General features: G+C 38.9%; 3 protein-coding genes across 7 annotated transcripts; 2 read left to right on the top strand and 1 right to left on the bottom strand.

Annotated features, from left to right (window-relative positions):
- Window positions 1–212: 212 nt before the first annotated feature.
- Window positions 213–5,082, bottom strand: LOC307011352 (histone H1). Its single transcript, XM_079636897.1, is given in 3 exon segments — window positions 213–786; window positions 789–791; window positions 4,912–5,082. Coding segments are annotated over 3 exon segments (501 nt in total). The 5' UTR covers window positions 5,011–5,082; the 3' UTR covers window positions 213–387.
- LOC307011351 (uncharacterized protein) lies at window positions 786–4,571 on the top strand. Of its 5 annotated transcripts, none has more exons than XM_079636893.1 (5): window positions 895–1,336; window positions 1,438–1,497; window positions 1,762–1,856; window positions 2,620–2,975; window positions 3,401–4,571. In XM_079636893.1, exons 1-4 carry the CDS (start codon window positions 1,256–1,258, stop codon window positions 2,726–2,728), a joined length of 345 nt encoding a protein of 114 aa, XP_079493019.1. In that variant the 5' UTR covers window positions 895–1,255; the 3' UTR covers window positions 2,729–2,975; window positions 3,401–4,571. The 5 variants fall into 5 exon arrangements, 4 of the variants coding, with proteins under 4 accessions (XP_079493021.1, XP_079493019.1, XP_079493020.1 ...); XM_079636894.1 differs by having other exon boundaries at window positions 1,120–1,336; window positions 1,765–1,856; XR_013800406.1 differs by lacking the exon at window positions 1,438–1,497 and having other exon boundaries at window positions 786–1,336; window positions 1,762–1,851.
- A 5,129-nt stretch (window positions 5,083–10,211) lies between the features above and the next one.
- Window positions 10,212–13,879, top strand: tspan36 (tetraspanin 36). The gene is made up of 7 exons (XM_079636892.1): window positions 10,212–10,534; window positions 11,946–12,137; window positions 12,318–12,392; window positions 12,489–12,584; window positions 12,728–12,877; window positions 13,339–13,422; window positions 13,509–13,879. Exons 1-7 carry the CDS (start codon window positions 10,475–10,477, stop codon window positions 13,584–13,586), a joined length of 735 nt encoding a protein of 244 aa, XP_079493018.1. The 5' UTR covers window positions 10,212–10,474; the 3' UTR covers window positions 13,587–13,879.
- The last annotated feature ends 333 nt before the right edge of the window (window positions 13,880–14,212 follow it).

Below are 14,212 nucleotides of genomic sequence, written 5' to 3'. Positions count from 1 at the left end.
GTATTTCAACTTTACACGTGAAGTCACATCTCAAAGTGCTACAGGTGCAACAACAGGTAAAAACACTAAAACATAAAAACAGCTAAAAAACTAAAACAGCAAAGAACAAAATGATATTAAGAAAATGCAGTTAAAAATAAATAGTAAAATTACCTTTGGTCTGTTGTAAATAAAATGTTAATTAGCAATAAATTAATAACGCAATAAATGTAATTAGTGTAAAATAATATTGTTATTTTTATTATCATCATCATCAAAACGGCAATTTAAAAGCAGCAAGAGAAAGTTTTTCATTAATTAAGAATTGTTTTATTTTTTACAAAGGGTGCAACATCCTTTAAAAAGTATGAACAACAGCCATTATCATGTTATCAATTAGATCTATTTCTATGCCGTTTTTGCTTTGCTTGATTTGGAAGCTCTTCGTTTGGCTCTCTTGGGTCTTGTGGTCTTCTTGACCGCAGCTGTCTCGCTGGCCTTTTCAGGACTTCCTAAATTTCTCCTTCTCTTCTTAGGGGATTTCTTTGCCCCGGCAGGTTTCTTGGCCGTCTTTCTCTTTGCCATCTTCGCCTTTGCCTTCTTTGGCTTTGTAGCAGGTTTCGACCCGATCCTAAATGATCCAGATGCTCCAGTGCCTTTGGTCTGAATCAGGCGACCGCTGGCCACCAGTCGCTTAACTGCCAGCTTAATGCGCGAGTTGTTTCTTACCACATCATAACCACTGGCAGCCAGCGCTTTCTTCAGAGCGACCAGAGAGACACCACCACGCTCCTCTGAAGATGACAACCCAGCTAACACACGACGTAACAGTTACGTAATGAATTCGTACTTTTTGGTCATGTCATGACTTTACTAACTGACAACGTAACTACAACGTCGCATGCTCGAAATTTCATTACCATCATATTACCAACCCACAACGTCGTCAGTACGTCCTCCTAAGGTTATAAGATAACCAACAACGTTGCAGATACGTACTCTATTCGTAATAACTTGGTAATTTCATGACTTACTGGCAACGGAACAGCACCGTCACTGGCCGGTAATTTGATTACCAACTTATCAGACTGCATTTCTATGAAATATTTTATTTGTTTCAATTGTTTGTTTAGTATTCCGTACGTTTGAAAGACGTTCATTTTATTCAAGTAAGGTTATAGATATGTTTGTAAATGTTGCGTGGCTTTGACGTTTTAATGGGCGTGCGCGTGAACCTTCGAGTCGACCTAAAACACTGGAGCGGAGATGAGTTGCCATGGAGACAGCGCGGCACCGACCGACTGCAACTGACAAGCAGCAGAACTCCCTCTCTCGCTGTTGTTTTCAGTGCTTTCAGGTGAGTTTAGTCTCTAAAATCACACAAATAATACACACAACTGTTCTTGACACTTCTCTTACTTGTTATTGACACACTTCTGTTGAATATTTACTTTATAGAAATGGTTTAGTCGTGTCTTCCGGAAAAGTCCGTTAGCATATCAACCGTTTTCAGAAGAGGTAACGTTAGCTATGCTAACTTCAGCTTGAGCTTTTGATATGAAAGTTTAGGCTTTTAATCACATCTTACGGGTAGATGAGAGGTTTTGATAGTTTTGTTAGAAATAAGTTAGTTTGGAAGTGAGTTAATTTATTTAACATAAACGTATGTATTAGTATTTAACATAAACGTACTCGATGACGTCACTTACATGGAGTGTGAAATTTGCCTGAAACTAGCTCAATGGTTAACAAATATTGATAAAAATAGTTCTGTGGTTTCAGCAGCAACAAAATAATCCTTCTACAACAGAGGGGAAGCTCCACTACTTCAACATCTCTGAAGAAAGCTGCTGCCAGAGAAGTTGGAAACAGGTGAAGTGAGGAACTTCATTAAATAACTTCATATCCATTTTCTTACAATATTTTGTCACCTAACGTTACTGTATCACCATGCATATGTTATTTTCTTATTTTTAAAATTCTCATATTTACATTTATTTGTTTAATTTATTTTAAGAACGTTTTGACATCCAAACGTAAGTGACACTGTATGAGCAATATGAATTAGTGAATAAGTAAAACTAAAAACATAGATTAAACATTTATGATTATTATCAGTGTTGAAAACAGTTGTGCTGCTTCATATTTTTGTGTTTTTCAGGGTTATTTGATGAATGAAAGAAAAAAAAAAGCAGCATTTATTTGAAACAGATATTTACTCTCTCTCTCTTCTGGTCAATTTAATGTATCCTTGCTGAATAAAATATTATTTTATTTATTTATTTATTTATTTTTACTCTATTGAACCCAAACTTTTGAACAGTAGTGTAAACTAGTGTTTATATATGTTGGGTCTATTTAACAATGAATCCTGGAGAGAGAGAGAAAAGAAAATGGATTAAACTGTTACACTGGTTTAAACAAAAAGATTACGGTAATCAGCACAACTGTTTTCAACATTGATAATACTCAGAAATGTTTAGGACGTTTGCATTGTAAGAATGTATAGTATTAAAATATTAAACTAACTCGTTAGGTCATGTTTTCTCATTAAAATCAGATGATTTCCTATTACTATTTTTTTTCTCAATTGCCAACACAATTTCTGAAACCTTGCTCCATTTTCTGAAAACACTGAAGGAGCTGTCGTGCTGCACGCGGGGGTGAACGGCATCAGGCTGCGGCAGACGGAGGTTCTGAAGAGGGACTACAGGAGCCTGATCGAGACGGTACGCAGAACATCGCCTGAAGCAACGATCATCGTGTCTGGACCGCTTCCCACGTACCGACAAGGACAAGAAAGGTTCAGTAGATTGTTTGCACTAAATGAATGGTTAATGTCATGGTGTAATGAACAGAAACTGCTCTTTGTAAATAATTGGAATCTGTTCTGGGAGCGACCTAGGCTCTACCGTGCTGATGGCCTGCACCCCAGCAGAATCGGAGCGGCTATCCTATCAGACAACATCTCCAAGACGTTACACACCATATGACTAGTAAGTCAAAGTCCAAATCACATTCCTTAATGTCTCAAATTACAGACGCCTGTCTGTAAATAATGCCGGGAAAAAACTATCGGCGAACGCAGCAGCCGTGTATTGGCATCGGTTAAAAAAACGCATCGGCCCGATATATCAGTCGATCACTAAATGTATAACTCTAGGATTAAATATATATAAATATATATGTATAACTAAAGGAATAACTCTAGAATAACCTTCCTGATAATGTTTGGGGCCCAGAAACACTATCCTAATTTAAATCATCTCTTTAACCAACCATTCAATTACGGTAACACATCTCATAATCTTGCACTATGTCATGAAATAGTAAAAAGTTCACATGACCATCTTTTGCCTGAAATAATATGAACAGCAGCAATGCTAATCTTTCTCCTGTTGTCTCCTTGTTTCTATCTCAGGATGCTCAGCATATTTTACTAGAGATTACAGCAGCTCCAGTTCGGATCCAGCCTCACTTGGGAAGACTTCTAATGACATCCACACTCTTGAAGACAATGTGTTTAAACAATTTTCAGATGTTTAATGATATTTTAAAGTGTTAAAACTAATTCAAGTTTTTATGTCAGGCGGTACAACAAAAATATGATGTATTGTAGTTGTACCACCTAACATGGAAATTGTACCACCATACTTGAAATTAGCAGTTTTTATCAGTATTTGAGAGAGCTCTACAAACTTTTTCACTCTGCCAAAGAGATCAGTTAGGCTCCTCTGGATGATGCATTATCATGTTTACTGTTATTACTTTGAAAATTCATAATAACATTTGAGAATATACAAATTGCTGGACAAAAGTTTCTCAATTATCTCAACAGCTTTAAAACTACTGATATTTATAAAAAACAATAAATTAAAAACTATGCCATCATTTTAGGTTTGAAGCCTTTCATATAATTGACAATTATAGGAAAGGCTTCAAACCTAAAATGATGGCATAGTTTTTAGTTTTTTATTATTAAGACACCATTTTAAATTATTTTCTTTTAGTCTGTTCATTTGTTCAGACAGTTGCACCACCACCTGACATTTTGGGGGCTTAATGCTGCCTTCAGGAATAATCATAAATAGGCCTACTAGCCTAGTTATCTAGTAAAAAAAATGGACATCGTAATCACGGCTTCAGAAGAATACAAAAACAAAATAATATGTATTAAATATTTCAAACTTATTCAATTATTTCTAAGATTCTAACTAAGATTTTATAGAATATAGTGATACGTCATGAAGTTATCAAATTATTTTAAAAGGAAATAATGCACTTGCCACAACATAACTTTGTGACCATGGTTAGAAAAATATGAGTGATTTTTAAACAAAACTGTCTGCTTATACAGATTCTAGCTTTGTGTATTTAAATTTTAAATGGGAAAACACTCAAGTATTCTTTTTTTCTTGCATTTTTCTTTTCTTATTCTTGCTTCGTTATTAGGGCCACCAAAATGAAGACGTGTAAGAGCAGTTTGATGTTCAAGCTTTTGGGGAAAACCTTGTTCATTTAAATGTATAACCTGTTTGCATACTTTTTTTGCTGTTTGTGCTTTGTTCTATAGTAAATGGACTGAATTAATCAAATTTTGAGTCTGTATCTTTCATATGTCGTTGAAAAAGTCTCTATAATAGTTTTGGGCAAATGAGGACAAGTTAAATTAGACCACTGGATGTCCGCCCATATTATTAAAAACTAAAATGACCAACTGGTTACCAACACACGACTGTAGATCCGCAACGTTGCCACAACGTCGCAGTTACTTACTGACAACGTTACAAAGTTACGTCGTGGCAACGAATCCAGGAATTTCACTTTTCCGGTTGCCACGACGTAACTAGTTACGTTGCCACGACGAAAGTTTGGTCACCAGATTACGTTGCAGTTACGTCACAGTCACGTATTTGTGTTAGCTGGGAAGACCTTGAGGACCAAATCAGACACACTGAGTCCTGACTTCTTGGCCTTGGATCTTCTTTTAGGCGATTTAGTAGCAGATGAGGCAGCTGTGGCAGCTGACATGACTGACAGTTTATTTGAGCTGGAACATCAGCTGGAAGAAGATTGTGAGAGTGAGTTGAAGGGCGGGTGCGTGCAAGTAAAATAGTCAACATGAGAACCGTGTAGACTCCAGTAGTTATGATTTCAGCGCCTTTTTATGACCCGTAATAATTTGTGTTTTCCGACTAATAGAAATAGTATGTTTTTTTACTTTTAAAAATAATATAACGGCCTGGATTGTCGATCAGAAAATCAAGAAAGTTCCACAAGGACATTTAACTTGTACATAGCATTCAAACAATAAAGTAATAATTCGTTTTTTATTCGCAAATGTGAAGAATCGATGTGCTGTGCCGTTTTAAGACTGAAGAATTTCTGGACTTTGTTTAATTACATGATTCAAAAACATTGTTTACTTATTATGTGCCATTGTTCAGTGAGAGTGGACCATATGTAATATTTTCATGAATTAATAAAGCGAATATTTTGCAGAGTTTTTGAACAAATAATATATTTTCATTCTACTAAAACACATTTTCTTTTTCTGTCAGTTTCAGTCAGTTATACATTATGGCCCTACAAAAACAATGCCACATTGAATAAATTAAATTAATAATGTAATAACACTAATCAAATCTTTTTATTATTTTTTATTTTATTTAGTATCTAACACCTTTACAAATCTGTCAGGTGGGATAGTTTGAGATCTAAGGCTATTATCTGGCTATCATCATTAATTTGTCCATTGTGCTTATTTGGCTGATAGCTTTATAGTGCTAAAATAAAGTTTAGTTTAATTCATAAAAGCATTTAAATTCTTACTGGAGTTATAACACCAGAAGGGTGTCTCCTAGAAGCTGAAACCTTATCTTTGATGCCATGTCAGTTGGTAGATACATGACCTAAAAGGACCTTTTTGGTTGTTTTGCTTGTTTCAAATGTTGAATTTTCGGGCAGTTTTTAAAGGATTACACATGTATAGATGATTTTGCTGCTTTTAAATCAAACATGCTGATTTTATGAGCATGTTGTGTTCTTCAAAAACAATATTTATATGATTTAGTTTACATCTTGATTTTATGTGTTTTTAGCATTTTCATTTAGAATTGAGATAGATAATAATTATTATTTATTAATTTAAATACCTTTAATTCATCCTGCAGTCCCCTTAGAAGTTTTCTGTGTGAAAACCAGTGCTCTAAAATGTATAGTGTAATGTAGGCCCAGAAAGTAGCCTAATAATATATTTTTCTTACACCTTGAATAGCTACATGTATATGTATCTCATAGTTTAATTTGTTTTTAAATTTAAAAAAAAATTCACATATATGAAATTAATAAAAAAATTATATAATACGTTTTTTGGGAGCCACCCCTCACACCATATAAGTCAAGTAATTTTACTGTTACTTTGAAACAAATACTATCACATTGTGAGAAGTTTTGTGACCAACTATAATTAAAACTCGGTGCTGTATTTGTGCTTAATCAAAATCTTCATTGAGCCAATTTATTTTGTGTTGTTTGGGAAAGGTCGTGCCAGAGATTGTCCTATAGGGACATGAGCGGTTCTGTGCCTCTTACCATTGGAAAAACATCTCGTTACTAATATAACCTCGGTTCCCTGAGATAACGGGAACGAGTATTGCGTCGGCCTTTAGCTGATGCTATCTATTTCCTCCGAGAATTCTGAAGCCTGATTGAATCACATATCTGCTTACTGCACAAACCCATGGTGCTTCGGGGCTACCCGTCTCTAAGCAGGCTGAGAATGCCATTTTCTCACAATATTTCGACTGAGGAGCGGAAAACGCCTACTCAACTGCAGCGCAGTATCACGGCCAGCTACGCAATGCTCGTTCAGAAAACTGAGGTTACGTCAGTAACCAAGATGTTCCCTTATCGATACGGTTCACTTGCATTGCGTCAATCTTTAGCTGATATGAGGACGCAATCCTACGAGCCCCGGCCTAGGGCACTCAAGGTTAAAGGGCCCAGAAAGGCAGCAAGGTTAATATTAGGGCAAGAACATCCACCCAAAAACACAAGGCTCAGGCCACAAGGCCAAGCGCAGCAAGCGCCCTAACGGTTAGACGTACAACAAGGTCGAGGACCGGTTAAGACACACAGTACCCGTGCTTGGAGAGCAAGGACGTCTGGTTATAAAATCTGGCAAAGGTGGATGGAGAGGACCAGCTGGCCACCGCACAAATGTCACCAATGGTATACTTCACTGGACCAGGTCCCACTGGTGAATTGGGCTGGCGCTGAAGGCCCACAGAAGCATAAGCTAACACAATTGTATCCACTATCCAGTGTGATAACCTCTCCTTTGTGGCCGGGTGCCCTTTAGTGCAGCCTCCGAAGCATACAAAAAGCTGCTCTGATTGCCAGAAGCACTAGACATATACTCTGAGAGCCCAAACCGGGCAGAGTAAGTGCAACTCTTGCTCGTCCCCAGAAACAGGAAGCAGCCATGTCTTTTGGCCCAAAAGGAACCACTCTGCAGTCGTTTGACCCAAACACAAGGCAGGACGCTTTCACTGAGAGCGACTGCAAGTCCCTCACTCGCTCGACCGACGCTGAAGCCAGCAGAATCTTAAGCAAAAGGGGCCGCTGCTCGGCTGACAGTAGTGGCTCAAAGGGCGGGGCTCAAAGAACCCTGAGGACCGTGGACAGGTCCCAAATCGGGATAGAATGGGGGCGAGGTGAGTTCAACCTTCTGGCCCCTTTCAAGAACCGTGTTACTAAATTGTTCCTTCCAACTGCCTGGCCAGCATGGCCTGAGAGCATGATTCGCAGCAACGGCCGCCATGTAGACGTTGAGCATGAAAGGGTTGCACCCCTTGTCCAGCAGCTCTTGAAGGAAGCATAAAATCAGTGAAACATCACAAGACGTCAAGACTTAATTCCGGACTGCGCACCAGTTAGAGAAGACAGACCACTTAAGGGCATAGAGACGTCTAGTAGACAGGGCTTTAGCCTCTGAGATAGTGCTCAAGACCCTTGCGGGAAGGCACACAGTCTCCCATCGAGGGGCCATACGTGGCGGCTCCACAACTCAGGTTGGGGTGCCAAATCATTCCCTTCTCCTAAGAAAGAAGGTCCTTCCTCAGAGGAATCGGCCAGGGAGCTGCTGACAGCAATTGTATCATCTCGGGGAACCACAAATGGTTCCACCAGAGGGGAGCCACCAAAGGGATTGAGCATCTGTCCTCCCTGACTCGCCTGATGACGTGAGGGAGCAGAGCGATCAGGGGCATACAGGGTCACTCGTGGGCTAGAGCATCCCTGTCTTTTGAAAAAAAAATGATGGTCAGTGAGAGTTGTCTTCTAAGGCAAAGTGGTTGATTTCTGCCCTCCTGAAGGCACTCCAAATCATCTGAACCATCTGGTGGTGGAGCCTCCACTCTCCTGGAGACGTACCACCCCGAGACAGCATGTCTGCCCCTTGGTTCAGTCTGCCTAGCATGTGCACTGCCCTCAGCGAGCGCAGATTGTGTTGTGCCCAGAAGAGGAGGTGTCTCACCAGCCTATACATAGGCTACGGCCTGAGACCACCTTGGTGATTTAGGTAGGCCACCGCTGACATGTTTTCCAAGACATGGTGCCCCTTCAGGTCTGGCAGGAAGGTTTTGAGAGCCAGAAAAAACACCAGCATTTCCAGGCAGTTGATGTACCAATGCCTCTACAGGCCGGACAAGGAGCCGGACATCGGCCTACCTTTGCACAGAGCTCCCCAATCTGTGTTGGAAGCATCTGTCATGACAACCTTGCTCCTGGAGATTATCCCCAAGTCTGCACCTGTCCAGTACGGATGAGGGTTCTTTCAAGGGGCCAGGGCCTTGACACAGCCATATGTTACCTTGAGGCAGAGGCATCCGAGACGCCAAGCATGGGATGAAACTCGGGCTTTGAGCCAATATTGGAGGGGCCGCATGTGGAGCAGGCCCAACGGAACCACAGAGGCAGCCGCAATTAGACCAAGCATACTCTGAAAAGTCCTGAGGGGGAGTGAAACCCCGACTTGGAATTATACCATAAGCTGCTGAATCGTCAGAGAGCATTTCGGCGCGAGCCAGGTCCGCATGTGCTCCGAGTTGAGAACTGCTCCCAGGAAGGATATTCGCTGTCTGAGAGACAGTGCTTGGCTTAATTGACCCTGAACCCCAGGCATTCCAAATTGACAAGAAGCAGGGACTTATGGGCAACAGGGCAACTTGAGGCAGCTGCTGAGCTGGAAAGCTTAGGCTGGAAATTACGTATTGCCTGCAACGACTTCTGTGTAGTAAAGCGTTCAGCGAATCCGTCCACCGCAGGGCCAAAGAGATCGGTGAGGTGAGACTGGGGAGTCGAGGAAGGCAGCCTTTTCTGCGTCTTTTGGGAGTGTTTCGGGCAGTTCACTCGTACCCGTCAGCTCAACCCTCTGGCTCCCCTGTATCTTCCTCAGTGGTTCCTTTGAGGAAGAGAGCGTGAGGGGCCGCTCTCTGACAAGAATGTGATCCAGAGGCGAGACTCATGAGCTAGAGACTCAAGCATCTTTCCCCAGGACGATTTTTTTTTTTGGTCATTAGACTTCCACAGAAAATATATATAATTTTGTAAATATTTAGACCACTTCTATTTTTGCATTCTATCAGGATGTGAAGAGAGTTTCAAACAGTATAGCAAAAAAAATAAAATAATAATTGCCTACCGTAAACCTTTAAGGTATCAAAATCTAGCCTATAGAAATTTAAAATACCTATGCCATCTGGCACCAATTTATATAAACTATCCAATCTTAACTTTCAAAGCTTATGGGTAATAAACAAGCTTGATAAACAACTTAGTTAAAGTTAAGCCACATTGTGCCATTGACAAATCAGCTATGTTGCTGACAAACTCAAGTTGACATGATTTCCAACAAGATCTAATTTAATAACTTTTCAGACAAGAAAATGCTATATTGATGTAGTTTTTGTAGTATTTAAATTTTAAACTAAAGCAAATATATTTCCATCGAACTTCATTGTTCAATGTGCTTAGCTGATGATGTGCATCTGTCCCAATTCAACTAAAACATCATGTGAAATGCAATGCAATGTCTGTCATTATTACAAAGAAGTTAAATAATTTGTCTTGAAATATTTACATTTAAGCGGGTGTAGAATCATAAAAAAAACCTTAAAGGTTGTACGAAAACAGATTTTATCGGTCAACCATTACGAATATCTGTATCTTCTCTGGTCACGTCACCTAGGCAACGCCTCACGCATGCCATGAACAGCTTCCCTGTGAACCAGAGAGTTTTACGGTATTCGGTTTTTTATATACGGTGTTTAGGACCTGGGGGTTTCCATTGTTGACGTATGAGAGAGCATGTGACTGACTGAACTATAAAGAACACGAGGAAAGATAACGTCACAAACTCAAAAAAGAAAAAGAAGAACGCCACAAACTATCCGCAACGTTCCTAGCTTCGAATCGTCACGCAGCAGCAGACATGGATTGCGGAATGATAACATCCAAAAGCGTTCTTTTGCTTCTCAGTTTAATATTTTGGGTGAGTTTGTGATTTTCTTTTTAATATAAGTTCTGTTCAGTTCTGTTTGTTGCCTAAATATAGCCCAATATGAGGTTCACAAAACGATGCTGTCCATGTGGATTTTGCAGTTGTTTGATGACTATATTTGTAGGAAGAAGGGTCCTTATAAGCTTCACAATAGTTTGTATTCATTCCAGAGGTTGTTTCTCCTCCAGACCTAAACGTTTAGTTGAGTTATTTGCTTTTGACAGCGAGCTGTTCTCTAGCATGTAATTTAATTTAGGGTGAGTCATTTGTTTGCCTTTTGTTTATACACTTAAAATAACCATATGAAAGGGCTTCAGTGCCTTTTGCTGCCTTTAAACGTATTCACACTTGTTTGTTTCAGAGTTAATGTAACTGTCAGAGCTTCTAACTTGATTTCAATGGCAATAAATATTTTTAATACCCACATTGTCTGTGCCATCATGAAGGCCTAGTCATCTGACTGGGCTTAATGTCATGTGCGCTTCTCTCGCTTCAGTGGGCACGAAGGGGACTTCTGTAGAAAACCAACACTTCTTAGTCTTCTACACAGACAATTTAATACTTTCATGCTCACAGATGTTGCTAAAATTTGCTATAACCAAGACAAACTTTTTAGGGCTGGGGCCCTGTGGTTCCCATCTTTTCCAGCCCTGTCTGCATTTGCAAAAAACATTTTTTTTTTCCCAAAAACAACAGCAAGAAGTAAAATCTGAGAACTGAAAGTTCTCATTATAGCATCTTTGTCTTCTGAAAAGCTGATTTATTGCTGTTGTCATGTGTACTTTTCTACCTCAAGGGTTTCTGTTTTGCTTTTGCCGCTTCTGCTCAAGCTGAGGCACAAGACCAGCATTCCAGGAAAGATTAGGGGGCAGGAAAAGGTTACTCATGGTCTCGTGACTGACTGCTGAAGAAACCGATCATGTGCTAGCGAGTCATACATAACCCAAAGTTTACTTGTTATGAAATGACACCTTATGACATCACGTGAGAGATGATGTATGTGTTCTTATGGAACTGAACTGTGTAAATTCAGGACCGTTACTGGGTAAATGACAAGTGTCCAAGATAAAATCTATCCAATCTTTTAAAAATCTAGTTTCATTTTTCGGGGGGGGGGGGGGTATTTATACATATGACTTTTATCTTTTACCATTTTCAACAGAACCACTGCTCTAAAATTTCATGTGGTGTAACCATCAAGTAAAAAGTAATGACATTTTTTTTCTTACACCTTGAATACATGCGAGTGTACTGTACATGCCTGTATATCCGTATTTGTTTTTAATCAAGTTATGTATATTTTTTAGTAAATATCATGAAATAATTTTGGGGGGAGTCCCACCACAGACATTACTGTGAAGTTTGATGTCACTGACCCACCTCTTCTGTCGTTCTTTTTCAGGGTGCTGGAGTGGCCCTTGCATATGTTGGTTCTTATGTGATAAAGAGCTACAACAGCTTTGAAGACTTTGTGTCTAATAAGTACAGCATCATCCCAGCAGCCATTATAATCGGTGTGGCTGTGGTCATGTTTGTCATCGGAACCGTTGGCTGCTGTGCAACTCTGAGGGAGTCCAAAGTCGGTTTAGGCTTTGTAAGTATGAGCCATACATCTGTGTACCTTTGTTTCAGTTTATTTTATCGGAAATAGAGAGTAGGGTCCATTTGGTGGTTTCTATTCCTTTTTAAAGTATTTTTGGGTAGCACTGGTTTCATCATGGTGTCGATTTTGGGGGATTTTAATATTTTGTTTTTCTCTGAATTTTTCATTTAGTTTCTTATCATCATCATGATAATCTTTGCAGCTGAGGTGACCGCTTTTGTGTTTGGCTTCATCTACAGGGGCAGAGTAAGTCATTCTAATATAACTTCTGAATAAAAAAAAAATTTTTAATGGGATATGTAGAAATCTAAATCATTGTATTGTTTCCCGTGATGTTTACAGATTAAGGGTGACCTAGAAAAGTCAATGAAAGACGTCTTCCAAAAGTATGACGGTCTGAACACTGAAACGCATGCAGTGGATTACTTGCAATCTCAAGTAAGACTAAAAGGTTCCTTCATATCTTTGCAATCATTTTTGATTGCACAGGAAATGATAGACACACTGGGCAGGAAATGGATGCATGAAGGAGTCTCCTGATCTTTTTTTTTTTTTTTTTTACTCCATTTTTACATTTCCAGTTGGAGTGCTGTGGGGTGAATAACTTCACAGACTGGACTGCAACACCATGGTTTGGCCAGCATAACAACTCTGTGCCACATTCCTGCTGTAAAGCAAACAATACACAATGCACGGGTCAACTCACCCAACTTGATCTTCTGAATACACAGGTTTGAGCGGCGTCTCATTTCTTTTGACATTGTCAATTATTGTTTTCAGTGAACCGTGTTATTTTAGAATTTATATGCTATTTTAGTATTTATTGATCTCTCTCACACACACACACACACACACACACACACACACACACACACACACACACACACACACACACACACACACATTAGGTTTGAGTTGTTTTTATTTCTATTTAGACTTACATTTATTTCAGTTTTAGCTAGTTTTTTACTCCACCTCAAACTTATTTCAGTTTATAATTTGCATTTAAATGTTTAATCTGATATTTATTTTCTTCCATCTTAAGTAACAATAACAACTTTTAATAGTTTTAGTTAACAATCACTATATTGGTATTCAGATCAGCATATTTCCAAGCAGTTTTCTTGAAATATGTAATTGTTTTTAAACCTTTTTTTTCGGGGGGGGAAAACCCACTCTGTTGTTCCTACAGGGATGTGAAGCTAAACTGGAGCAGCTGCTTCAGGATGTGCTTAGTTATGCAATGTTGGTCATCCTGGGATTTGCCATCATAAAGGTACATCAGTTAATTTTAGTCTCATTATTATACTTGTTTATCTGACAATGAGTTTTCAACAACTTGTGTTTCTCTCTCTTTTTCAGTTTTTTGGGATGCTCAGCATTTGTGTCATCACCTGCCGAAGCAAGAAGAATGACTATCAGCCTCTGTATGCGTCATAGTAAAATCTGAATCCCTCTCTTGGGACAGTCTCTGTTTTCTCAATACTGTGCAGCTACATACAGCCTCACTGGCACCATAAAGAATAGATGTTTGAAGATGTGACAGTATTCTGAACTTGCTGTATAAGGAAAAGAAAAAAGTTAATTTTAATATCTTTTGGTTTGAACAATATATGCTGACAGGAGCCACAGTGGTGTGTGTGGCCAAAAAAAACACAGAACGTTATCAAATTATCACAGAGGGTTTGAAAAAAAACGTGACATTTTGAAGTAGTTTTGATGGTTAATGTTTTCCTACCAAATAGGTTTATAAAATATTACACCCAACTCCACAAAGTTTTAGGAAATGTTACTATAGCAGCACTTTACCAAGTGTATATTAGATCAAACTTTTGAGTTGATAGATGCACTTCATTTTTAAGGGTTTTATGCATTTCTGTGTGCTTTAGTTTCTACATTGTCATATTCAGTTTTTTTTTTTTTGTGCTGCTATCCAAATTAAGTATTAATAGTCATGTATATTATATCTATTACAATTATTTAGCTCAACAAAAGAATATTAAATAATGGAAATAAATTGGTCTGGTGAGTGTATTTTTGGCATGGTTAAGATTACAAAAGTGCAT

The sequence above is a fragment of the Phoxinus phoxinus genome (assembly GCF_949152265.1).
Source record: "Phoxinus phoxinus genome assembly, chromosome: 15".
Classification (NCBI taxonomy): domain Eukaryota; kingdom Metazoa; phylum Chordata; class Actinopteri; order Cypriniformes; family Leuciscidae; genus Phoxinus; species Phoxinus phoxinus.
This window is presented reverse-complemented; position numbering and strand designations above follow the sequence as displayed.